Source organism: Pteropus vampyrus, unplaced genomic scaffold (genome assembly GCF_000151845.1).
Source record: "Pteropus vampyrus isolate Shadow unplaced genomic scaffold, Pvam_2.0 Scaffold36, whole genome shotgun sequence".
Lineage (NCBI taxonomy): Eukaryota > Metazoa > Chordata > Mammalia > Chiroptera > Pteropodidae > Pteropus > Pteropus vampyrus.
The window spans coordinates 2748966-2774526 of NW_011888817.1; the positions used below are offsets into that span (position 1 = coordinate 2748966).

Here is a 25561-nt window from a genome sequence, read left to right on the forward strand (position 1 = left end):
TGTTAATTTGTTATTTTGTATATAGCTCAGAGGTGTCGTTTTAGCATGTCCACTTTTTAGCCACCACTAACTTTATTTTGGCTGTTAGATTGCAAAACCATTACTAAGTATGGATTGTTAAATGTCATTTAGCTAGAGTGATTTGTAGGTTATACTGGGTTTTTGTAATACAGAGTAAAGGTTCTTTTTTTGTGAAGAAAAAACAGTTGATTTTTTTTTTAAATGAGTGGAAAATTTTGAATGTATTTCTGAGTCTGATCTATCTTATAACTGAATCAGCATCTGTGTGGCATATCAACATTTGATTTAAGTGGATTTTTTAGATAAAATTGTCTTTTTAATTCATCTGAGGGGTGTTTTCACTTTTTACTTGAATTCGAGTGGTGGATTTACAGTGATCTGTTTTCACTGATTCATTTCCTGTGACCAGAAGTCCAGAATTGGGTAAAGACTGGCCCAGGTTAGAGTTTTGATCTCTGGCTATAAAACAGAACATGAATCATTGTCTCCTATAAGATTCTATCAGTTATCTTGTCTTAAACTACTTGTTTTGCTTCCACATTTTAAAAGTGCAACTTTAGGATTATTGAAGTAGAACCTATGACCTGAGCTTTATTTTATAGGGTGGAAGGAGAAGGAAGGCTTACGTTTAGGGGTAAGGAGCTTGGGCCCAGGGTGTACTTGAGGAATTTCATTTTCCCATGACAGTGACCACAGAGAAAAGTAGAGATGCATATGAATTTGGTTACATCTTTTAATTTTATTTAGACATGACCAAATTCCTTCTTCATCGAAACTTGTCTATGGAACAGTCTTAAGTTTTAGCTAAGACTCGAATGTGGTGGTATGTAGTTGTTCTTGCATTTTGCAGATATATATTCAATATGAAGAGAAATCATATTAGAGGCCATTGATTGTACCATAATATTTTTCACTCCTCACCTTACTGCTTTTTCAGCAGTATTTGAAATAATTGACCACTCCTTTTTCTTGAACACACTACTCCCTTAACATAACATAGTGTTCCGGTGTTTCTCCTGCTCCCATGGCTGTTTTCCTCTCTGACTGCTTTGTAGGCTTATCCTTGGAACAGCAGGTCATTACGTGAGCTGGCTGGAGTTCCTCAAGGCTCTGGTCCTCTCCTCTCTTCTGTTTTTTTTCCCCAGAAGCCCTCTTCTACACATTTGACTTCAGTTATTACCCATAAGCAAATGGCTCTAGACCTTGACTCTCCTCTGAGCCTCAGCTATATACCTAGATGTCAACCTTATATCTCTTTGATCGTCTAAAAACTAGATTCATTATCTCTTCTTTCAGTGATCCTCATTCTCTGAATGGTATACCAACTTATTTAGTTGTGCAAGCCGAAAACTGAGGAGTGATGCTTGGCACCTCTTTTCCCCCTACTTCTGTATATCTAGTCAATCATCTGACTTTGCGGATTTTATCTACTTGGTATCTCTCAAATCATGTAACCCAGGTTTAAATTCTATTTGCTTCTTACCAAATGTATGATCTTGGCAAATTACTAGGTATTTTTCTTTTTAGGTTAAATACCTCCCAGCTTCTTCAATAATTCACTCATTTGACATGGTTTTGTATTTCATCAGTTTCTTCTTCATTGTTTCAAAGAAAGGAAAAGCCCATATTTGGGGCCTTAAACAGATATATTAAAGTGTTCAAATGGTCTGTTTCTAATCGTATGTAATACAATTTCTATTGTTTAAATACAGTTGCAGTTGTGGTTGGATAATCCGAAGATTCAGCTTACATTTGAGGCTACTCTCCAACAATTAGAAGCACCTTATAACAGTAAGTAATGTTTTCAGTAGGACTCGTGTTGGATTGTGAAAATAAATATTTTCTTCCAGGAGGCTCATGGTTTCTTAATAAAACATTAATTTTTTTATTCATATTTTCCTTTTATTTTACCTCGTGCTGTGCAAAAATGAGCCTTGTAGAAAAGCTATTTTGTATGTTTGTAATTGTTTTCCTGGTTTTTAAATTGCGTTGACAGATGAGTGAGTTCAAGAGATTGCTTATAGTTTCCCCAGACCTATGTTCCAACTTTAATCCCTGGAGTACTTTGTTGATGTTCAATTGGCTGGCTATCTGGCTCTCTCATAACCCATTTACCAGCAACAAAATCGTGTAACGTTTTTGCCAAAGTAAATGAACATAATACTACATTAAAAAGAATTGGTTTTGTCTTTCATTTCGTCTCCAGGGTAGTGTCATTCTTAAAAATTCCTTATGTAACATGCATTTTGTACTACCTCACAGACTAATTGTTCTATGAATCACTTTTCTAAAGGCTTATGGAAAAGATGTATGGAGAAATTTTGGAGAAAAAGAAGAGTCAGAGTTTTTCATTTTAACTGCTAAAAATATAAACATGTTTTTAAATTCATTTATTCTGTAGGTGACACTGTACTTGTTCACCGAGTTCACAGTTATTTAGAGCGTCATGGTCTTATCAACTTCGGAATCTATAAGAGGATAAAACCCCTCCCAAGTAAGGACCTGGCCAATGCATTTTATGATTTTATGTTTTAGTTCTAGGACTCTATATTATTTCCAGGAGGCTTTTAGCATTTTATTTTGATTTCTAAGCCTATATTTAGAGTCAGAATATTCCAAAGTTTATTTTATAAAGTCAAAGTAAAAATAAAATCTCTTTGTAAATTCTCATTTCCTATAATTTCTGTTTTGATAGGTACTTAATAAAAGGTACTAGATTTCCAGTTTAAGAAGAATCAGTTAAAAATATAAAATTTGTCAAAAGTGAAAGTTCATTATAAAAGCTGGAGGTTCGAGATTTTTCTCTCATCGACCAGTTCTTTCTACTGCTAACGGTTGCATTTTTATTTTTTAAATACTATTTATCCCTTGCATGGTATCTGCAGAATCCGAGAATCCAGGAGATAGGAATATTTTGAGAATTAATACATTTATTTTTATTATTAAAATACATTTAGTTTTGATGCTTTAATAATTCTTCAAAAAGGGGTACTGAAGACTATAGAAGTAGAGCTTAAAGAAAATAGCTTTAAGAATAAAGGGGTTGGCTGGTCAAATTGTCCTAGTATAATTGTGAAGTAAATAAACGAAACAGATTATTTATAGTGAGTTAACCAAAGGTCACAGATGCTAAAGCACTTAACTTTTAAGAAAATGAGAAAGTAAATCCTAAGATAAAGAATTTCATTTATAAATTTTCAACATTAAATTAAAGTTCATAAATTTCATATATTTGCTAGTTTATATTCAGATAGTTTCAATATTTTGAAAATAACTGTCTAGAATTGTTTGCTTTGTAAGATATCATGACACTTTTGGAACCTAGAGGTTTTCATGATAAAATGCCATAAATGCAAACTCAAACCTACAACAAAATATTCTAATTTTTGTTCTTTTTGTTTTTAGCTAAAAAGACAGGAAAGGTAATTATTATAGGCTCTGGCGTCTCAGGCTTGGCAGCAGCTCGTCAGTTACAGAGTTTTGGAATGGATGTCACACTTCTGGAAGCCAGGGTAAGAATTTTATTTTAGGTTTAAAAGCCTAGCCTAATAGAAATATGATAAGGAAATTATTTGTTGCAAATTAAGGAATTGTATAACTTGAACTAAACCAAATTGATTAGTATTAATACTTAGAGTATTTTGGATAGTGTTATTTATATTGGATAAAGCATTTTTTACAGTAAAGCTTTGAAAGGTGCTCAGTGAGTATTTAGAGTTTGTAAATGATCCATCTCTTTTGATGGGTATTTGCAGGTCATTTGGGGTGGTGATGGGGGCTTCATGGACACATCTTTTGCAGGAGGCAGTTATTTTCAGTGTTGGAACAGAGTGAACTGTATTCTGTTTGATAGCCAAGGGAAAGTAGTTGCTTTTTGACTACAGCCATATTTTAGGGCCTGATGAAGCCAAGATATTGGTTCACTTCTCATTAGTCCTAGAGAGAGAAATGGAAACTGAAGGAAGAAAGGGATGCTGGCACAGAGTGGGGGTAAAAAACACGTTAGGATGCTACTGTTCAAATTATTGTCATGAGTAAACTTTGCGACTTAATTATCTTCCAGTAACTTAAAGGCCTCCCCAGTCTCCCATCATTTAAAAAAACGCTTCTCAGGGTAACCTAAATGATCTAAAATTTTATAAAAGCTTTTAAAATGTTATGTGTACTGCAATCCAAATTGCTTGTTATAAATTGTTAATTTTTAAAATAGTCTTTTCAAGTAGAGTATGGGGAAATCAAAAGTAAACAATTCCTGATATGTTATTTATTAACATAATAAATAACATATAAATAACATGTAAAAATGTTATTTATTTAGAAAACAATTGTGTGCCCTGTGTACTAAGAATACAGTAAGTAATAAGGGGATCATTATGATCGTTATCCATGTAGAGTTTTAATCCAGTGTACAGGTTTTTGTTTCGTTTTGCTTTTTCGTGTATTTGTAGTTTATAGAGTATGCCCATATTACTTATTCGTGATTGAAATATCACTGCAGCTTAGTAAGGTTTCCCCATACTTGAAAATCAGTAGTCAGCAAAGATAAACCTGGGCCTGTTTAAGAGTAAGAGGAATTGTCAACAGTTCATGTACAGCAGACACTCTGTCCCTGGGCATAGGCCTTCATGAGAGGACCGTTTGTCAGAGAAATCATCAGTCAAATCATTCACAGCTGACTTCGAGGATGGAGGGAAAGAGTCGGAACTCGGTGATAGAAAGATGGCATTTAGTGTTAGAATTTGTGAACAGATACTTTCTATATGGGCGACTCTTGCTCAGCCTGTACCTTAGTGGTGTTAGAGACAGCCAGTAGAGATAACAAACAGTACCTATGACTAAATATATCTTTGACTATCAGTTTGTTTCCTTCCTCCCATCATAGTTCTATCCTTCTTAGATGTCATTTTACCTGCCTCTTCCTCACATAGGCTTCCACTTAGACTTCATTTGCTCTCCATGCCCACAGTACTGTTCACTGCACTCCATGTAAACTCTAAACTATACCTTTCTTTTTACATTATAAAAGACAGTGGCTCGGGCTGGTATCATGCCAGGTTCTTATGGTTAAAATAGAATTGATGATTTTAGCTGTTTAATTTCTGAAAAACAGGATCGTGTAGGGGGACGAGTTGCCACATTTCGCAAAGGAAACTATGTAGCTGACCTTGGAGCCATGGTAGTAACAGGTCTTGGTAAGTGGTTTTGTGCTGTAATATAAAGTCTGAGACTCCCAAGATTGTTTAAGCTTATATTTTAAAGCCATAGATACAGGTTTAAAATATATTGGTTAAAGATACTATTCTTAGTGTTAGTGAGAGGTAAATTAACAAATAGCATTCCTGAAAGGATGTATCAATATGTGCAAAATTTAAATTGTACATACATTCGGACCTAGCAAATCCAGTTTTATTTAGCAAATTATCCTGAGAAAGTAGACAAATGGACCATGTTATATTTGGAGCATTTTTAATGTGCGAGAGCAAAACACAAATTACAAGATTAAATTGTTACACTAAAAATTATGCTGCATGTTAACATGAAATGATTTCCATAATTTACTGCTAAATTGAAAAGATTAAAAAACATATGTGTTATCTTTTTGTATGTGTGTATGTCTATAATTTTATGCATATTAGATCTGTAATAAAATGTTAACTTTGTGGGATTAAAGGTAATTTTTTGCTTTCTTTATGCTTACCTTACACATTTGTTTTACTTTAGGTATTTTTAAAATATATATTATACATACCCTAAGTTTAAAGTATTTTAAATTTTGAGTAAAAAATATTTTTGCTTTGAGAATATTGTTCTCTTCATAAAAGGTATGTCAAATTTAATCATTTGAGTTTTTTCTAGGAGGGAATCCCATGGCTGTGGTCAGCAAACAAGTAAATATGGAACTGGCCAAGATCAAGCAAAAATGCCCACTCTATGAAGCCAATGGACAAGCTGTAAGTGGAAGACAAACAGAACTTTTCAAAATTTTTTTGGTTCAGTTGAAAACGATTTTGGGGGAAATGTGTGGGTTAATATACACACATATACATATGAACTGAGGGCATAAATGATGTGACATTGTTCTGATTGTTCCTTAACTCTGAGCTATATAGGAAGGGATTATATTGCATGTATGCAAATTTATATGTCTGTTTAAGCATTTATCTTTAGACGTTTAATGAAAGCTAGCTAGAAAGTTAATCTTTTTATTAAGCTGTGGCCACCTACTCCAAGAGACCTGTGTAATTAACACCTGATTCTTCATTTCTTTGTATTGTGCCTCCCATCATGTGCTTTAGCTCCATGTGCTCTTTATGACTTCAGTTTTGTGTTTGTAGGCTCAAGTTTTTAATGGCCTGATAGCCAAATGGTGGTATTTAGCCAGATGCTTATGTAGGTATTTATTGACCCAGAGGTACAGAGGAGCTTCCTTTGCTTAGTACGGCAGTGGCATGGAAGTGATGTTTGGTTTAGGAGAGTGAGAGTAGTTTAACAACTAGCTGATGGGCTTACACTGTGAAAAGCAGTCCGAATTTTTAGGGGTGAGTGAAATTCAAAAGTTTCTATTTAGAAGTTTTACTGATTCCCCCATCAGTAGTGAGGGAGTCTTCAATCCTCAGGATAAAAGCACATTATCATCTTTATGTTTTGAGGAAGCGAAGATTTGCTATGCATATGACAGTTTGGCTATTGTTGCTGAAAGTGGTTAAGATCCTAACTCTTGAATTTTGTATGATCTGTCCCATGGGACATCTTCACCTATTCCTATACCTTCAAGCTTTATGGGGTGCATATCAGAGAAGGGCAGACTTTCAGGGAATGCCTTTTTCCCATCTCTAGCATTCTGGATCCAAACTTCCTGCCAGGCCTTTTGGAGGTAGCTTTCTGGCAGAATGAACAAAATGAAATGGGAGTAAAAGGGTGAAGTAGAGGTTAACTGAACAATTTAATAATCTTTCACTACTCTGCAAAGATCTGTAAAAGATATAGAGGTGAATAAGACATTCCCTGCCATGTAAGATGGTACAGTGTAGTGAGACTTGTATACTAATAATTATCCCCCCCCAACTTTTTATTATGGAAATTTTCAAACATATACAAAAGTAGATAGTGACTCCAGATGTCTTGTGAACCCAGAGCATCAGGAGTAATAGACATCATTAAAATCTAAGAGTTTTCCCAAAAAAAACATATTCTTCATGTATATTTCAGAAACACAAAGTCAAGGCAGATTTGCCAAGGGTCAGATACAAGACTAAATTGCTACTGAAGAGCCAAGGGGGTAAGAGAAAGAGTCTCTGGAGGTGAGAGGCAAAGGTGGGGAGAGATTTAGAGGGAAGGAGAGCATTTGGGAAGGTAGCTTAGGGCTTGAACATGTGATTGTGGAGGGACAGACATTGGAGGCAAAAGGTTTAAGTCTAAGGTCTCTGAAGTAGGATGGGATTATACTGGTGAGGGTCCAATGATATAAAGCCAAAGTTTAGAGTGGTGGATGTTGCTTGCCAGGCTGATGTGTAGGTTGAGATTTTAGAGGGTCTAGAGCAGGGAAGTAACATGACCAGAAAGGTGTTTTAGGTAGCTAGGCAGTAGTGTAGAATTGAATTGAGGAAGGAAGACCTCCAAAGTGTATCTCACATTAGTCCTCAAGAAGGAGTGGAATCCAAAGATCATCACTGATTACTGAGACACTGTCTTTTTCTTTAGACTTTCCTGAATGTAGAGCACCTAGGTTCATTAAGTCTATTCTAACAGTAAAAAGAAAGCTTTTTTCTATAGAGATATCCAAAGAAATTGTCTGCTTTCTTGGTATTAGAGGAGCTTTAACACATTTAAAAAACATTTGTTTCTAATAGTATACCAGTATTTCTTTCAAGTGTGGCCTGTAACCAGCTGTCAGTCCATGAACTAAATATTGGTTATTATGGGTTGAGATAGACAGCTGGCCCCAGAATATAAATAAACTACATCATTAACCACACTTGTTAGTTCAGATGATGACTTTTTTCCATAGCAAGACTTTCTCATTAAAGGGAGTGGCCTGTTATTTAGGTTCTGGCATAAGCTCCTTTATTCTCATCAGGATCAGCCCTTTGAGTAGCACTGTAGTAAACAGTTGTTAAACCGATATGTGGTTTTCAGCATTTTGTATACAGGGATATTTTTCCAAGTGAAATTTGTAATTGTCATTTAACTCTGATCTTTATAGGGTTTTTTTGAAGTTGGTATGTTTCTATTTGGTGCAGTAGTAAGGAGGATTTTTTAAGCATTCTCAAATTTGGGGAAAAATTCTTTATAGTTCTGAGTTCCACTTGCCTTAGGTTGCCTGAGGTTTAAGTTAGTTAAACCTCAGAAGGCATGTTAATGTTTCTGTATCTTGCTGTTGCCAATAGTCTAGCTCAGAGTAGGAATAGACAGTTGTGGACCAAAAGACTGGCCTTTAGCTTACAGAACAAGTACTAAGAGCCGATAGCCCTGTTAATTTATAATTACAAATATGTTCATGAGTTTGGAAATCTGAGTATGTATTTGAGTTGCTTTGTTCTCTCATTTTGCAGGGGAAGAATCTAAAGCTCAGACATGTGTTATAGTCAATAAATTGTGGAGCCAGGATCCATGCCTGGGGTTCCAGATCAAATTCTCATACTTATTTTTCTATGCCTTGCTGATATTTCATGGAAGGTTGGGGCATGAGTAAGTGTGTGCAACTCTAATCGCCTATGTGACTGCATCAGCTGGGTCTCTTTCTCAAAGAGCTTTCTTTTAACAGTTACTCTTAAGAAGGCCTACCTAGAGTGGACATTCACCTAGCCATTGATTTTACTTCAATAAGGTGTCAAATGAAGTGGGGTCATGTTCCTCTATTCTTTGTGGACGGCCTCAGTGGAAAAGAGGGTGATTTGATGGCTCTGTTGTTACTATGGAGGAATTAATTCTCTCATCCTGTACAAGGCCAGCAGTTAACAAAGTTGTAAATATCACTTGCAATTTTGTCTTAAAGACACAGACATATCACCATACTTAGCCATTTTGCTGCTATAGGAAAAAATTAAATAGCAAGTGGTTTTTGTTTTGTTATCTTATCATTTTATCACAATCACAAGAACCCCAAAAAGAGTTTACTTCTCTGTTCTCTCTGGTCCTACACTGACAGCTAAAATGTTAAGCTTCTGTGTTTGGCTGATTTTCTGGCTCTGGATGAGAAGAACAAGGGCTTCTCTATTTGGTTCTAATAGAGGATATTCCTATAAATAGAAGTGTCTTCTAGCTAGGAAAACAATCGCAGCTAATACAGCAGCTGCCCTCAGGTTGACTGATGATGGATTTATACTCTGAACTATAATCAGCTTTAAGTGGATATGGAGAAGATTGGGAAATAGAGTCATTCATATTTCAGGAACATTTTGGGCATCACAGTGAGAGAACTGAAAACATGGATTGTTGGAGGAAGACAGGGGAAATGACTGAATGTTTTCTGCATCTCCTGTATACCAGCTAATAACTCGGGGGCTTTAGATTCTAGTTTTGTTTTGGTTTCTTTTGAGTAATGAAAAGGTATCTTAATCAAATTCCTGTATTGCTATAGCATTCTGCATTACAAGATCTCTGGTCTACTGTTGAGAGAAACAAAGAGACAGAGATTACCAAGTGAGATCCAAAGACTCAGTAACTACTTGGAGAAACAAGGTACTGATTTTCTTGAGTGGCTCTACTCTTATGAGGAAGAAAAATAATAGGTAAAAGGTAACAGGTGCCAGGTCTCTCACAAAGACGGTTAACTGGACATACTCAGTATCTATCATAACGTAGCAGGTTTTCACTTGTATTTATACAGAGTGGTGCTTAGATTATACTTTTGACACAGGCTTATTGGCCTTTTCAATTTTCATCATCCTTTGTGGACATATATTTGGTATTTTTAAGGTACTCTTTCTCTACCCTTTAAAATCTTGACTACCAGTCCCTCAGTGTAAAAATATGTCTTCCTTAATGTTCCTGAAGTTGCAGAATAGTTGTTTTCCTTTCAAATATAGTTATAATACTTACTTTGCTTTTCCAAACTATAATAATTTATTTCATTTAACAAGAATTTACTGAGCATCTTCACTATATGCTAGAATTGCTAGAGTGTACTCTTTAGACACATTGTGTGTGCCTTCTCTACATAGCCTAGTCATTGCTTTAGAGAAGTCAGATATTTATACTACCTAAAAAATTCCCTTTGAATTTAAAGAGGGGGAAAGGGGCAACAGTTTTTATTTATAGAATCCCATTGAATTTTATTTAGAGGATATACTCGTTGTCCTTATTCTCCCTTTAGGGATAGTATCTATATCTCAGTTCCCTCAGCTATTTGGGAATCTGAATTAGAGACTCTTCAGATGTAATATTCTTCTTCCAAGTTTTATCAAAGGAATTAATCTTTTGTTTTATCATAATTCTAGAAATGCATGGTGGGAGACGTGGAGATTGACTGTGGCCTCTGTTGGCCAGATTTGGTCATTACAGCTTTTTTCAATGTGTTGTTATTTCTGAGGATTTCTTCTGGCTAAATCTCAGAACTCTGTACCTAGAACCTAGCTGCTCTTACCTCCATTCTGCTCGGCTGCTAAAGAACTCATACAGACTGGAAGTGAGATAGATAATGTTTTCGAAGACCTAAAGAGCTTGTGATGGTAGAATGCAACTGGAAGCAGAACTAAAGAAAGTTGTTCTTCTTTGAGATGACTTCTTGCAGGATCAGGGACATTATCCAGAGAAAGTTGCTTGGCTTTCCCTAAATTCTGCATGGGCTAGACGTGTGCACAGGCTGCCACTCTCCCAGCCATGTTCAGGAATGTTCCATATAATCTATAGGACCCAGACAATCAGGATTGTACCTATTTAGAGCAGTGAGACTCACCAAATTTCCTTAGTCTTGAAGGAACTGTTTATCTGGAGCCTTTCATAGGGAAACCCATGGCTTTGAAAAGTCATAATCAAAATCCGTTTCAAGTGATATCCTTTTTGTTTAATTCTTTACAAAAAAAAAAAAAAAACCTACCAGGGGTCCTCCCCCCCCCAAAAAAACTTCTTAGTTTGCCATTACATGTTCTTTCTGTGCTGTAATATAGAAATCCAGCTGCTGTCTAATATAATGATTATACCCTGTATAATCATTTGCTGAGTTCCTTTCTTAAGATACAGTTGTAAGAACCTAGAATAGAATGGTCAGGTAAAACTAAAATTATTACAGCTTGTGTTTAGAGATTGCCAGTATTTCAACTCTTTTCCCTAATTATTTGTAAAGCTAACGGAGTCAGAAGGTTCTCATCAAGGGGAAAGAAATGACCTGAAACAGGTATTCAGAAGCTCTTAAAGGTTGTCATTTGCTAAAGTTCTTTTCACTGTCTGAGTATGTCAAATAGAATATATCTAACTTAATTTTAAAAACATTCAGAATTTAAATATATCAAAAACACTGGTTTTTTCCCAGGCAATATTGACTAATGGACAAGTATTTTATTTACTATTTTCCAAATATTCCTTTAATTTCAAAGTGGAATTTTTAAGTTAATGGGGAAAAAATTCAAGTTTCGAAGCTATCCCTGGTCTCACTGGCAACATTCCTATAATTGTTTAGGCAGAAAATGGGTGGGGCCTGACTGCTGACTGTTTCTTCTATAGTCTCCTAAGTGGAGCCTCGAGGTAGAGTGGTGTGTAGTGGAGATGCAGTCATGTCATCTGATGTCAGTCAGACAGGACAGTACTCTCTTGGGTTGGTTTTTGTTTGTTTGTTTGTTGTTCTTGTTACTGTTCTATGTTCTCCTTTTCTCTTTTATTAAGTTTTGCTTTATTCCTCGCTGCTTTCTGATACCATCTCCCTTTACCACTACCCCTCCCCCAAACTGCCTTTCTTTTGCCCATTTCTATGCTTTGACTTTCCCATTTTGGTCTCTGTACAGTCTGTTCCTTATTTCTCTGGTGGTTGCAGCTTCTGAGCTAACAGAATGCCTCTGTCATGCTGTGTGTTTAAAGCCTTGATTTTACTGCTGTCGTACAAAACTAAACTTGATGTGGCTGTTGGGCTGTTATTTACAGTTTATTTCTCTCTCTGCTGCACTGGTTAAAAGGACACTGTCAAGGTATTTTTTTTTCATAATTTTTCAAATCATTTTCTTCACTGTTTACAATAACCCATTAAAAGCTTGAAACTTAAATCTTTCCCTTCCAAGGTCCTTTCCATCATACATTCACACTGGTTTGTTGTTGTAGAGTTGCGCCTATATGTTGGGCTGGTGCCATTTGAGTTTTTGTCATTGAAAGCGCATGTAAAAAGTCAGGTTTTTTGTAGAGGGGCATGAGTGAACTAAAGGGGAAAGTGTAATGAATGAATCAAGTGGGCTGCTCAGCAAACAGAGGGAAGAAACAAAAGGTCATATTTGGTCCCTTTAACCTTGACAGTGTCCCTTTAAATATTTCTCTACCACACACCCTGGACCCCAGTTACTGAGCCTGAGTGCTGCGTCCTTTTTCAGTATGAACTTCCCTATGTGACTGTCACCCTAGCTGCAAAGATTAAAGCTTGTCTGAAGCAAGCCATCCGTTGACACTGGAAGAGCTTTAATCTGTACCATTTGCACATTTGTGTATTGGCACATTCTGCCTTATTGTAGAGGCATATGTGATCTGGTCCCTCTTGCTGCTATAGCATCCCCTTGCTAGGCATTTTAGAAACTACACATAGAAATATCACCTTTTTGTACTCTAGGAAAAGCAGTCATGCACATTGCATCTATTATCCGTGAAGGTCTCATAACTGTGTGGATTTCATGTTGAAAATATAATTGTTTCTTTTTTAAAAGGAGCATCAAATTTAGTTTCTAGAACCATCTTTTGTAGCATCATTGCAGGAATTAACACCGAGCAAAATTTCAGCATTGCTTTGAGCTGCTCTGTATACGACTATCACATCAGTGAGGAAAAGTAACTCATGAGAAAGTAAATGAAATTCCTGACAAGAGGGTCTTTTTCATTAGCTCTGATAGCTGTGTAATCAGAAGAAGTAGAGGTGTCGCCAAGAGAAGAAGTAGAGGTGTCACCTTTTCTTTGGCCATGGAGTTGAATGGGAGATCAGATGTGTTTGATCTTACTGAGCCCTAGATACCACCCTGATATATAAATGGCACCAAGCATCCAAAGCCTGATTCTCTGCCTTATTTCTCAACCTAAACCAAAAGATTCTCAAGGATTTATATTTCTTAGGGTAAGGAGGATTCTTTAGTTCCTAAAGATTTTCTGATCTCTCCCATGTATGGACTTTTAGAACTCGATGCTTTAAAACGTGATTTTGATTGAATCAATTATGGTGTGTGTCATTTACAAGTCCAAAGGAGAGTTACAGTTCTTTGCCCTTTCTTTTTTTGGTGCAGATTGTACTTCTTACCATATTCTTTCTGCCACACCATGGCTCACATCCTAGAGTTACTTGTGTGACTTATCAGTGAAGGGACAGAGCCTTGTGCTTTGAAATTATCCCTTTAATTGGGAAGGCAAAAACTAAGAAGTTTCAAATGAGAGGAAGAGTCTTCCTGTGATGATCTTGTCCACAGTCAGTTATCTCTGATTGTAATAGGCCTCAGTGTTTATTAGAACTTATTTTAATGTTTTGTTTTCTTGTTACCAATTTTAGGTTAACTGTAAGGTGAAATTCCATAGTTTGAATCCCATTTCCCAGTTGATGTCCAGCTTATTACAGGAAGAGTTGCTTGCATTATACATGCTTTTTCCTTCTCTCACTGCTGTCATGAATTCAGCAGTAGAATTACAGATAGTTTACTTTGGGGCTGAATTAAGCAGTAGCAGAGAGATTTGTTCAGCTAACTAACTGATGGCATCAATAGGCAGGGACACAGCAGGGACTAGGAGCATGGTCTTGCAGCTTGATGATCTTCTTTGCAGCTTGTTCTTTTCCTCTACAATAGTGAGCCAGGCATAGTACTTCAGTCTCTCATAATCTGAGCTTTGGACTTTCAAGTCTGAACTTAATTGGTGCCATAAAACACTATTACTCTGCCAAAGAATTAAGGTACTATTGTGTTCTTATCAATAGCCATGAATTTCATTTCTCTTTCCTACTCCCACCTGAAATTCTGTCATCTTTGAGGGGAAGCAGGTACCTTGGGCTTTTTTGTCCACCCTTATTCTGGAAGGTCCTCGGGTGTGTCGAGATAGTCTTTGCTTTCTGGGACGTTAGCAGCGTATTATTGCATGTCAGCCCAGCTCACCTCAGTGCATGTTGGCTCCAGGGCACTTTGTGCTCCACATACTGTCAGTTAGCTGCAGTGTGAATCCTGTGGCCGTGAATAGAGGTGGAGTCCCAGCTCTGAGGGCAAAACTGGAAGACTAGGAAAATATCAGTGCCAAAAACATTTCATATCATTTAATGGAATTGACCACTTCATAGAAAAGAAAGTTTGAATCATTGTCTTCAAAGGTTTCCCCTTTGAGATACATATTTTTGACTTTTAAGCTGTAGAGCATTTGTGTTTTCATGGATAATTACGTTTAGTCTTATAAGAACTAACTCTGCTATACTTCGGGTTTTCAGGTTCCTAAAGAGAAAGATGAAATGGTAGAGCAAGAATTTAACCGGTTGCTGGAAGCTACGTCTTACCTTAGTCACCAGCTGGACTTCAATGTCCTCAATAATAAGCCTGTGTCCCTTGGCCAGGCACTGGAAGTTGTCATTCAGTAAGTACTTCAGTACCACTTGTCGTATAGTGAATTTCATTTAGAGATTTGCTATTTATATTTTAAGTTTTTCAGCAAGTCTTACTTGAGCTAATTTGTTACTTATTTTCATGTGAAATAGTTAAATCCAAAAGTAAAACCATTTAAAACAATTACATGTTACTTAAGGCCCCTCTCAGTTTTAAAATCCACAGCTTTTATGGTACTAAAATGTATTTAACATAGCCTAGAAAATAATTTGCCACCAGCCAACTTTCTTGTTCCAAGATATTAGAAAGTTCAGGGGACTTTGATACCCTTGAATGTTTTCGATGGATATCTGTCTTGTGCTGCAAAGCCGGATGTGTGATGAGGGCATACGTATATTGTCTCTCTTAGGTTACAAGAAAAGCATGTCAAAGATGAGCAGATTGAACATTGGAAAAAGATCGTGAAAACTCAGGAGGAATTGAAAGAACTTCTTAATAAGGTGAAATTCTCTGTTTATTTCTTCACAGCTAATGATACATCAGTAGGTAGAAAAAGGCTTTAATTTAGAAATTTTAAAAGCACTGGAACTCAAGAAAATAATGACTAGAAAAAGGCACTATTTTTTCTGTCTTCAGTATGTCATTATTAGTAAATTATTATCGGCGGGAAATAGATCTTCCCTGTGTCAGGTTCCCTTTGGCTGTTGCAAAGCTGGCCCAGTGCCCTCTGCTCAGTTCTAGGTGGAGAGAGAAATCAGCTGTCCTCCGGTCAAGTTCCCAAGGTCCTCAGCAGCCAGGACCATAATTCATTGCCATAATTATTTCACTTCTGCCAATATGAGGATATTCCCCAAGGGTATACATCTGTTGAGGGCTCTTTATCACCACCCTCCAGAGCCCCGGCTGCAGACTAGGAAACCATTTGTTTCTCCTCATCCTGCCAGCTGCGAACTTAACACCAGCCTAGGGAGAAAACATGAAGTGGGACAGCTCCTGAGTGGAGAGCTTTATAATGTGAAATCTGGGTGCATCTTGTGACCGGACTCTTGCCTCACTCTCACTGGCACTACTTCATGGATTGTGGTAAAGATGAAATAAAGAGAGTGCGTAGAGAACGGCCAACTGGCAAGATAGCTGTGGGGTCCCCAGTCTCAAGCTTTCCCTAGTACTGTGCAGTACCATCAGAAACCTGACAAAATGGTTCCTTAAGGTGCTTTGTGTGATGATTTCACCTTTTATATATTTAAAAAGCAAATCGTGGTGGTTCATTTTTCCTGAAAATTAAAATGTGTGTGTGTGAGAGAAAAATTATGGGACACTCTTAGTTCTCTCATTTGTTTTAGAAAACAGAGCCAATCTTATCTGATAGTGATGATACCTCTGTGTTGAGCCATATAGGATTTCTTTCCTGTTCTACTATGTCATGATGTAGAAGAGATATTTAAGAATTCTAAGGACATTGCATTGTAACCCTCTTTTGGTATAATAGCAGTTTAGGGCAGGAGCCAAAGCACATGATTTAGAGATGAATTACATTACTATCTGGAATGGTAAATTTGTATCTTTCCCTCTTAGATGGTAAATTTGAAAGAGAAAATTAAAGAACTCCATCAGCAATACAAAGAAGCATCTGAAGTCAAGCCACCCAGAGATATCACTGCTGAGTTCTTAGTGAAAAGCAAACACAGGGATCTGACTGCTCTGTGCAAGGTATGGTATACATACATGCCTAGTTGGTTTTACTTGGAATCCTAAGAAATAGTATAGATGTGAGAAACTTTGGAAAAGAGAGAGCCACTAGCCAAGATGCCTATAGTAGAAAGAAGGTTTGGTACACAAGATCCTTGGGGACTTAATTGGTTAGTTTGGTTTGAGATCTGCTTTTTCTGCAGAATTCCTACTTTGTCTTCACAATCTCATACTTTAGCTTACTTACATTTCATTTTAGCCCTCTGTCATAGTTTATCACTGACAGTTTAGAATAATGATATTGAACATGGACTTCAGAGTCATTTGGAGTCAAACTTTCTGGTCGAAAACTGAAACTTAGTGTCTCCTAGTCATGTGACCTTGGGCTTCTTATTCCCCTCATCTAGCGTTAATACTACCTGACTTGTAGGGGATCTAAAGTGTTTATTCATGCTAGGTACATGTTAAATGGACAGGAAGAGGCAGTGGCTATTCTTTTTCATACTCCTTCCCCCAGTCTTAATTCCAGGCTCACACTGTAACTTGTCTCCAAGAACAACCATCCCTGAGCCCTGACAGAGCCTTAAGCTGAGACACTCAGATATGACCTGGACAGGGATGTACTCCAGGCCATACACTCTGTGATATAAATAACTAGGTGGGTTTCTAACACCTCCAGATAAATGTAGTTCTCTTAATTTTATCAGGAATATGATGAATTAGCTGAAACACAAGGAAAGCTAGAAGAAAAACTTCAAGAATTGGAAGCTAATCCCCCAAGGTAAGAAAAACACACAAACATTCAGAGGGATAGCTTTTACTATTCTTTCTGTTAGCTTTAGAGAGAAATTATAAAGCACCATGAGCCTTTTGTTTGGTGAATAGATTACACATTGTTTAATGAATGGAAGGTATCTATGCGTATGGACTACAATTTACCCTGAACAACACAGGTTTGAGCTGCACAAGTCCATTTATATATGGATCTTTTTCAGTAAATATATTGGAAAATTTTTGGAGATTTGTGATAATTCGAAGAAACTTACAACCTCATAGCCTAGAAATATCAAAAAAGTTAAGAAAAGGCTAGGTGTGTCTTGAGTTTCTAAAGTATATGTACATATTTTCCTTATAACTTTCTTTAGCTCTATTGTAAGAATACAGTATATATTACGTATACAAAATATGTGTTTAATCGATGATGTTATCGGTGAGGCTTCTGGTCCACAGTAGGCTAGTTAAGTTTTGGGAGAGTCATGTTATACAGGTATTTGACTGTACAAGGTGAGGTGGAAGTCATTGCCCTTAACCACATCTTGTTCAATGTTCAACTGTGCTTGTCAGGTTCCTAAATCTCCTAGTCTTATATTTTAATGTGTAAGAGTGTCCTAGATACTTAAATGTATTGTTTTTTAAGATAGGTTTTCTCCATAAAATCCGATATGTGAATGACAATGTAGTAAGTGAAAATTATCTTCTCTGAGTGGTGTAGAAGGTGATGTTGCTTTAAATTCCCATAATTCTGGGGACTAGGAAGGTATTACACTTATTTCCATTGGATTTTTGACAGTGAATACTTAATACGCTGATACTCTGTGTTCTATGTTGCTTCTGGGCTTCATGCATACCTTCTTTGCTCTATATTCAGGGATGCTACCTGTTCTTGCTAAAAAGTCCATGCTTTATTTCAAATATAAAACAAAATTTTTTACAACAAATTGCTTTTATAATGCAAGGTAACAATATGAAGTCTTTTTTTTTCCCTCCCGACAACCGAGTCCTGATTGTAATTTGCTTTATGTAGTGAGCTTCGCACTGCTCTAGGCACCAGGAATAAAGGGGTTAATAAGACAGATCAGGACTTAGGATTTCTTCACATAAGGCGCAGTTCCAGGTTTAGCTTCCCACACAGTTTACTGAGATTATCCACGTCAGCCCATTGAGAATAATAGTAGTCCTTTAATAACTTTGTGCTCCTCTGTTTTCCTTTTGCAGTGATGTGTATCTGTCATCAAGAGACAGACAAATACTTGATTGGCATTTTGCAAATCTAGAATTTGCTAATGCCACACCTCTTTCTACGCTCTCCCTTAAACATTGGGATCAGGTAAATTCCTTTATCATTTATTTGTTGGCACATGTCTTTGAGAGAGCCCTTAAGAGAAACTTAATTTCTTTATATGTGTGTTTTTAAACAGCTTTCAGAGAGATCATTTACATACAATAAAACTCACCTATTTTGAGTGAACAACTTGGTTTGGCCCGACTTATATAGTTATGAACCAATACCATAAAGGTATAGACAGATAAATGAACAAAAAAAGCAACCATAAACAAACTAACACATGGTCAGCTGATTTTCAACAAAGGTGCCAAGACAAATAAAATGGGTGATGCCAGAATAGTTAATTAGATAACCCTATGGGAAAAATATGAACCCTTCTGTTACCTCCCACTATACACAAAAATTAACTCAAAATGGATCACAAAGATGTAGAACATTTTACCATCCTTAAAAGTTCTCTCTGGCCCTTTCGCAGTTGCTCCCTAACTCTCCTGCTCTTGGCCCTAGACAACTATTGATTTGCTTTCTGTCACTACAGTTTTGCTTTTTCTAGAATTACATATAAATTGAACTATACAATATATAATCATGTAATATATATACCCTTTTGTGTGTGATTTCTCTTACTTAGAAGCTTTTGAGACTCATTGTGTATATCAATAGTTTGTTCCTTTTTATTGTTCAGTAGTGTTCAATTATTTGGATATGCTACAGATTGTTCACTGGTACATTGATGGACATTTGGGTTGTTTGCATTTTTTATCTATAAATAATTAAAGCTGATATGAACGTTCATGTCTTTCTCTTGGATAAATATCTAAGAGTGAAATTGCTGGGTCTTACAGGAAGATTTTAGAGAGCTTTATAAGAAGTTTCCAAACTATTCCAAATTGCATTCCCACCAGCAATGTATGGAAGTTCCAGTTGCTCCATATCCTCACCAGTACTTGGTCCTGTCAGTTTTTAAAATTTTGGCCATTCTAATGGGTGTATAGTAATATTTCATTATGATTTTAATTTGCATTTCCCTGATGACTAGTGAGGTGAAGCATCTTTTCACATACTTACTTACTGGCCATTCATTCGTATTCAGTTCTTTGGTAAAAAGTCTATTCAGATTTTTTGCCCATTTAAAAAATCTGGTTGTCTTTTTGTTGAATTGTAAGAGTTTATTCTTTAAATTCTGGGTACAATTTTCTAGTCAGATTTATGTTTTGCAGATATTTTCTACAAGTCTGTAGCTTGCCTTTTCATTTTCTAAATGGTATCTTTTAAAGAGCCAAGTTTTTAATTTTACGAAGTCCTATTTTATTAAGTCTTTTAGGCTTTTTATATCCTGAAAATTTTTTTGTCTAAACCAAGGTCGCAAAGATTTTTTTCCTGTTTCCTTCCTGAAGTTTTATGCACTTAGCTCTTGTTAGGTCTATGATCCATTTTGACTTAATTTTTGTGTATAGTGGGAGGTGAGAATAGGGTTCGTATTTTTCCATAGGGTTATCTAATTAATTATTCTCAGCATTATTTATAGTTCACAGTATGCAAGTCTTAAGCATCTTTTATTCTTGAATAGTTTTAAGTGTAACTTACTCTTAAACTGGTGAGAAGTCACAGGCCTTTTTACATATTGAATGGACCAATCTCTAAATCTAAGACTTTGGCCAGACTTGAGACTGCATAGAAGTAAATATTACCTTTTTATTTATATATTTTTATTTTCATTATACATTTTTCTAGTAAGATTATTTTGACTTAATCTTTAGATTATACTTTGCTGTTCTTTAGCATTTGAATTAACAGAAGATTGGATTTGGTAGTGTAAAAATTTTGCAGAATTCCCAATTTCTTTATGATTTTTCATTTAAATACTAAATTAGACCTTTCCTGGTCACTGACTTATCATTTGAAGTTTCAGTATATATCCATTTGTAATAATTGAATTTTGAATGTGAGTGATTTGAACTGATCCAAATGAGCAAATGAGTCATTCACTAAGTGGTGAGAGTTTTGCTTCCCGCTTAGTATTTTTATCTAATTTCTGAGAATTGTGGTACGTTTTCCCATGGAATTTCATGAAATTGGAAAAACTAGCCTTCAAAAGTTTCTCTCTCATGAAATTGGAAAAACTAGCCTTCAAAAGTTTCAGTAAATTCAAAGAAATAAGATCATTTGGGGCATTTTTCCAGGCTGAACTTCGACTTCTTTTACTATATGGATAATCTTGGGTCACTCTTTATAATCCTAGATTGCCTTCATCTATTCTGACTGACTTTAGTGTTGGAAGTCTTCCTCAACTTTAAAACTTGTAAGTTTAAGGAAAACTGATTTTGCTCCTAAAAGAAAATGTAATTAAGATGGTGATTTTGCTATCCTACCAAATCTGTAATGCGTTCAAAAGCCAAACAAACTTTTATGATCTAATCATCTGAATTTACTGAATCAGCTTCCTTCCTTCTCCCACCCCCCCGTGAATAGTCTGGACTTAGTGATAAAAACTTTAGGGAAAAAGAAACTGCCTTAATCTCCCTGCCCAAAGATAGCCATTGTGGACATTTTGACATTTTTTCTTTTCCCATCAGTTTCCTTGGGCAGCTATATCTGAATACTGAGTGACTGTTCTTTAATTTTGGCCTTAGCATATTAACAGTTTCTACAAGGAGGTGTTTTTAGTGTTACTTTACAAACTCAGTATAACTTAGATCAAGAAAATGTGAAAATATGTCCTTTCCTCTTTAGGATGATGACTTTGAGTTTACTGGCAGCCACCTGACAGTGAGAAATGGCTACTCATGCGTGCCTGTGGCTTTAGCAGAAGGCCTAGACATAAAATTGAATACAGCAGTTCGGCAGGTTCGCTACACAGCATCAGGTACGTCACTGCTTTACTGGTGAGATAAATCTCTGACTCTGAAACATGGTACTGGTCTTTTTTTGAGCTTGACCTGTAGAAAAAATATTAGGTACATTTCCTGAAAGTGTCTTATAAACTATGGCTCCTAATTTTTAAAAAAAGATGCATTCGCAAAAGGATTGAGCCCATAGATCCTTTGGAGGTTCTAGTCTTGTCATTGTATAGTCCAGAAAATTGAGGCAAGTTTGTTTCCAATCTGTGCATAAATTAGTTTGTTATTATAATAACAACCAGTGAGTTTGGATCTAATTTTGTTAAGCATACTCTTAAATACCAGGATTTTGGCCCCTAGGCTCCAGCGGGACCCACCCCTATATTTCACCATCTGCACCTTGGTCTTTGGATCCATTCTGGCTTTTCCTATTTGTGTTGGCTAACAGCTTAGCCTGCTTTCTCGTTCCAGCAGCAGTCCTACTAATAAGTTGACTTCAAAGATGGAAAATGCCCTGTGATTCCTGTGGCAGTGGGCTCAGTGCTCATTATTGCTGGTTTCAGATACATTTAATGTGAAGTACAGATAACCTGTCGTCTACCCTCTTTTGGAATTAATAGTCTTGAACTCCTTATGGTAACTAGTCACCCCCATCTCTGAGGGCCCTCATGACAGGTGGAGATGTGGCCATCAATCTTGACTTCCACGGCCCCTTTTCTCGAGTCTCTGAGATCACAAATATGTTTTTTATAACCATCGCAACAGTTTTCCATTTTTCCTTCAGAAGCAGCTTCTAGCAGAGTGTTGAGAAATCTACAGCCTTGAAATAGCTATTTGCAAGCAGGTGAAGAACAGCAAGAATAGCTTTTCTGTCATTTTCTCTAGTTCTGTGGCCACAGAAAATGGGCATATACTGAGTTCTCATACTTATTTGAGCTATTTATATGGTTTTTTGAAATTATATAAATAGGTATTCACTGAAGAGAAAAACACAAATGAGGAAAAATAACATTAACCTACTTTCAGTGCTTTTTCCGTGGTCACTCTGGAGCTCCTTCATATTCAGGCAAACTAAATATCACAGCGTATCCTCAAGAATAGCATGATCCGCCGGTCTGAGCTGCAGCCACGGTCTGCACCACAGCCTTCTGGTGTCATTCTTCTCTTGGTTCCTAGTGAGTGAGCACCTACCCGCAGTGGAGGAGGTATTGGTTCTATTGGGAGACATTTCACTCTGAATATTTTCTAAATTTACTTAACTTTGGTAAACAATCAGGTCCTTTTACTAGTCCAGAAGATCATTAGAGTACCAGGGAGGTAGGATAGTGCGATGGTGAAGATCGAGGACTCTGAGGCTGACTATTAGGGTTTGAATCATCTTGACATTAATTACTTGTATGGCCTTCAACAAATTACTTCACCTGTACCACAGTTTTCTTCTACAAAAAAAATGACTAGAACCAACTTTACAGACTTCTACGAAGAATTAATTGGGATAGCATATAGATCCTGCTGGGCAGTATATGCTCAGTACCTTTATCAGTACTATCCTGGTCACCAGTAAAGTCTTTTCGCTTGAACTCCTTTAGGATGTGAAGTGATAGCTGTGAATACCCGCTCCACAAGCCAGACCTTTATTTATAAATGTGACGCAGTTCTCTGTACCCTCCCCTTGGGGGTGTTGAAGCAACAGCCACCAGCTGTTCAGTTTGTGCCGCCTCTTCCTGAGTGGAAGACGTCTGCAGTCCAAAGGATGGGATTTGGCAACCTTAACAAGGTAACCCACCCCTGGCCCCTCATACCCACCGTGCAATGCCAGTCTCAGTGCCCTGCACTCGGACGGGAGGGGTTTGCATTTTTATGCATTTGCCATGCGCTCAGCTCTAGGATCAGGGTGAGGCCTGTCAATTAATTTACTTCATTGCCTAGATATATGTAAAATATCCATGAGAACTTAGTCTTCTGGGTCACTTCACAAACCCACACCCATAAGAGGAGAGCTCTGATTGCCATTCCAAGTAGTGCATTTATAATAGGGGCGTCTAGGTTATGTGGAGAGATTAGAAGAAACTTTAATAAGGTCTAAGGAGGAAGTACTTCCTGTTGAGGCAAGCTTTGCTTAAAGCCATTTCTGAGCCCTGTCACCAGCCCATGTTCTCCTTTCTTGTGGTAGGTGGTGTTGTGTTTTGACCGGGTATTCTGGGACCCCAGCGTCAATCTCTTTGGCCATGTTGGCAGCACGACGGCCAGCAGGGGGGAGCTCTTCCTCTTCTGGAACCTCTACAAAGGTAACTGCTTTCTCATTTCCTTGTAAGGGTGAGAATTAGGACTGTTCTGGTTTTTCTCAGAAACTCAATTCTTGAAATTCTTTATAGGTGCTGGGGATATGGGGGAAAAAAATCCCTGCCTTCAGGAAACTCACAGCTAGCTGTGGGGGACACTGAGGAGGCAGGCAGTCTCCAAACAGGGCAGTAAGGCGAGGGATGGGGGAAAGCCTGGGGCACTGCGGGAGAAAACATAAAAGAGAATCAACCCAGCCAGGAGGGGACAGGCTTCCTGGAAGGGGAAACCTGTATTCCTCATCTTCACATTTTGTTTCTGACTTGCCCTTGAATCTTTGATTACTTTCCTTAGTAATCTTTGATTACTTTCCAAAGCTATTTACTTCTTTTCCACTGCCCACCTCTCAGTCCAAACCACTCTCTTATCAAACTCCTACTTCCTGTTGTATTTTCTTCTATAATTGGATTGCTCTTAATCCTATACAGAGCTTTCAAAAAAAAGTATATTTAGACCCTACCTCATTCCAGGAAAAGAATGTAAGACATTCTCCTGTGCAGCAGTATCCAGAGGCATGGCCTCGGCAATGCAAACCATCAGTTAACCAGTTCGATTCCCACCCCAGTTCTTCCCATCACTCCTCACCGCCTGATGCTGAACCATCCTTCACATGGCTAGGGCCACTAACTCCACTAAGGAGGCACGTCGTTCCCTGAGCACATTGCTTTCTGACAACAGCTGAGTGCTCCTTCCCTTTCCCCAGCCAGGCCATTGGGTCCTGCCAGTACCGGCCTTTCTCTCTCTCAAAGCTATTTACTTCTTTTCCACTGCCCACCTCTCAGTCCAAACCACTCTCTTTTAACCTGTTTAGTTGCCAGCAGCCACTGCTATCCTTCGTTCCGTCTTTTGATGGCTTTGCATTATGGCCACTAAGAAGGCCCACATAATCTAGCCCTTCTCTACTTCCTCAGCTTCCTCATTGTTCATCTTGACCTCCACCCCGCCCCTCCCCACTCCCTGCGCTCCAGGCACACTTGTCTGCGCTCCTACAGTCCCGGAGCACCGTGCTGTTCTCTACTTCAGGGCCTCCGCGTGTGCTGTCACCTGGGCCTGGGGTGCTTTTTTCTTCTCTTCCTTCCCAACATGGCATAGCTCAACCCAACCTTCTGGTCTTGACCTAAATGTCACTCTTTCACAGAGGACTACCAGGATACACATACCTCCACTGCCTCAAATCTATGTTCCTGTATTCTTTTCTCTGTTATCTTGTTTTTCTTCATAGTTTGTCACAGTTTGTAATCACACACACACACACACACACACCCCACCCCCCCACCTGTGGATTATATAGTCTAGTTTATAGCTTTATATCCCCAGCATCTAATACTATGCCAATCACATAAGCCTGTTGGATAGATATTCACCAAGTGTATTAGTAAAGGTGGTAGTGGGCTTGGGGCCTGGGATGGCCGAGGATAGCACTTGGGGAGCTGACTACGGTGGTCAGGGCTAACAGTTCTTTGCCTAAATACCTAAATATAGGGATACTCAGTTTTCTTTTGTTGACAGGGTCTGATTTGGTATCTTCAGGACTTCTGTATTCTGCAGTCATAAGCAGTGAAGTGCATGAGTCACACTTCACTCACTATAGTTTGTCAGCTCCCTTCTGGGGATAGATTTCAAGTTGCTGTTTTAGAAACCATTTATCTCTAGCGTGAATGGTGCATGCCTATCTATTGGCACTCTGATGGCCAAGATTAATGTGGGACCCCCTTAAGGAGGTTCTTGAGAAAAGTCTGTAAGAAAACCCTGGAATTGTCCTTTCTGTTTCCCTAGCTCCAATACTATTGGCACTAGTAGCAGGAGAAGCTGCTGGCATCATGGAAAACATAAGTGATGATGTGATTGTTGGCCGATGCCTGGCCATTCTCAAAGGGATTTTTGGTAGCAGTGCAGTGCCCCAGGTAAGT

General features: G+C 37.6%; 1 protein-coding gene across 2 annotated transcripts in view; it reads left to right on the plus strand.

Annotated features, from left to right (window-relative positions):
* Positions 1-25561, plus strand: part of KDM1A (lysine demethylase 1A) — a 52524-nt gene that overhangs the window by 24891 nt on the left and 2072 nt on the right. For both annotated transcript variants that reach the window (XM_011357553.2, XM_011357554.2), the window contains 14 exons: positions 1734-1812; positions 2423-2515; positions 3427-3533; positions 5132-5213; positions 5878-5972; positions 14606-14748; positions 15127-15217; positions 16293-16427; positions 17114-17187; positions 18402-18513; positions 21205-21337; positions 22901-23088; positions 23485-23599; positions 25428-25555. In XM_011357553.2, coding sequence (XP_011355855.1) covers positions 1734-1812; positions 2423-2515; positions 3427-3533; positions 5132-5213; positions 5878-5972; positions 14606-14748; positions 15127-15217; positions 16293-16427; positions 17114-17187; positions 18402-18513; positions 21205-21337; positions 22901-23088; positions 23485-23599; positions 25428-25555 — 1575 coding nt within the window. The remainder of the gene's footprint in view (positions 1-1733; positions 1813-2422; positions 2516-3426; positions 3534-5131; positions 5214-5877; positions 5973-14605; positions 14749-15126; positions 15218-16292; positions 16428-17113; positions 17188-18401; positions 18514-21204; positions 21338-22900; positions 23089-23484; positions 23600-25427; positions 25556-25561) is intronic.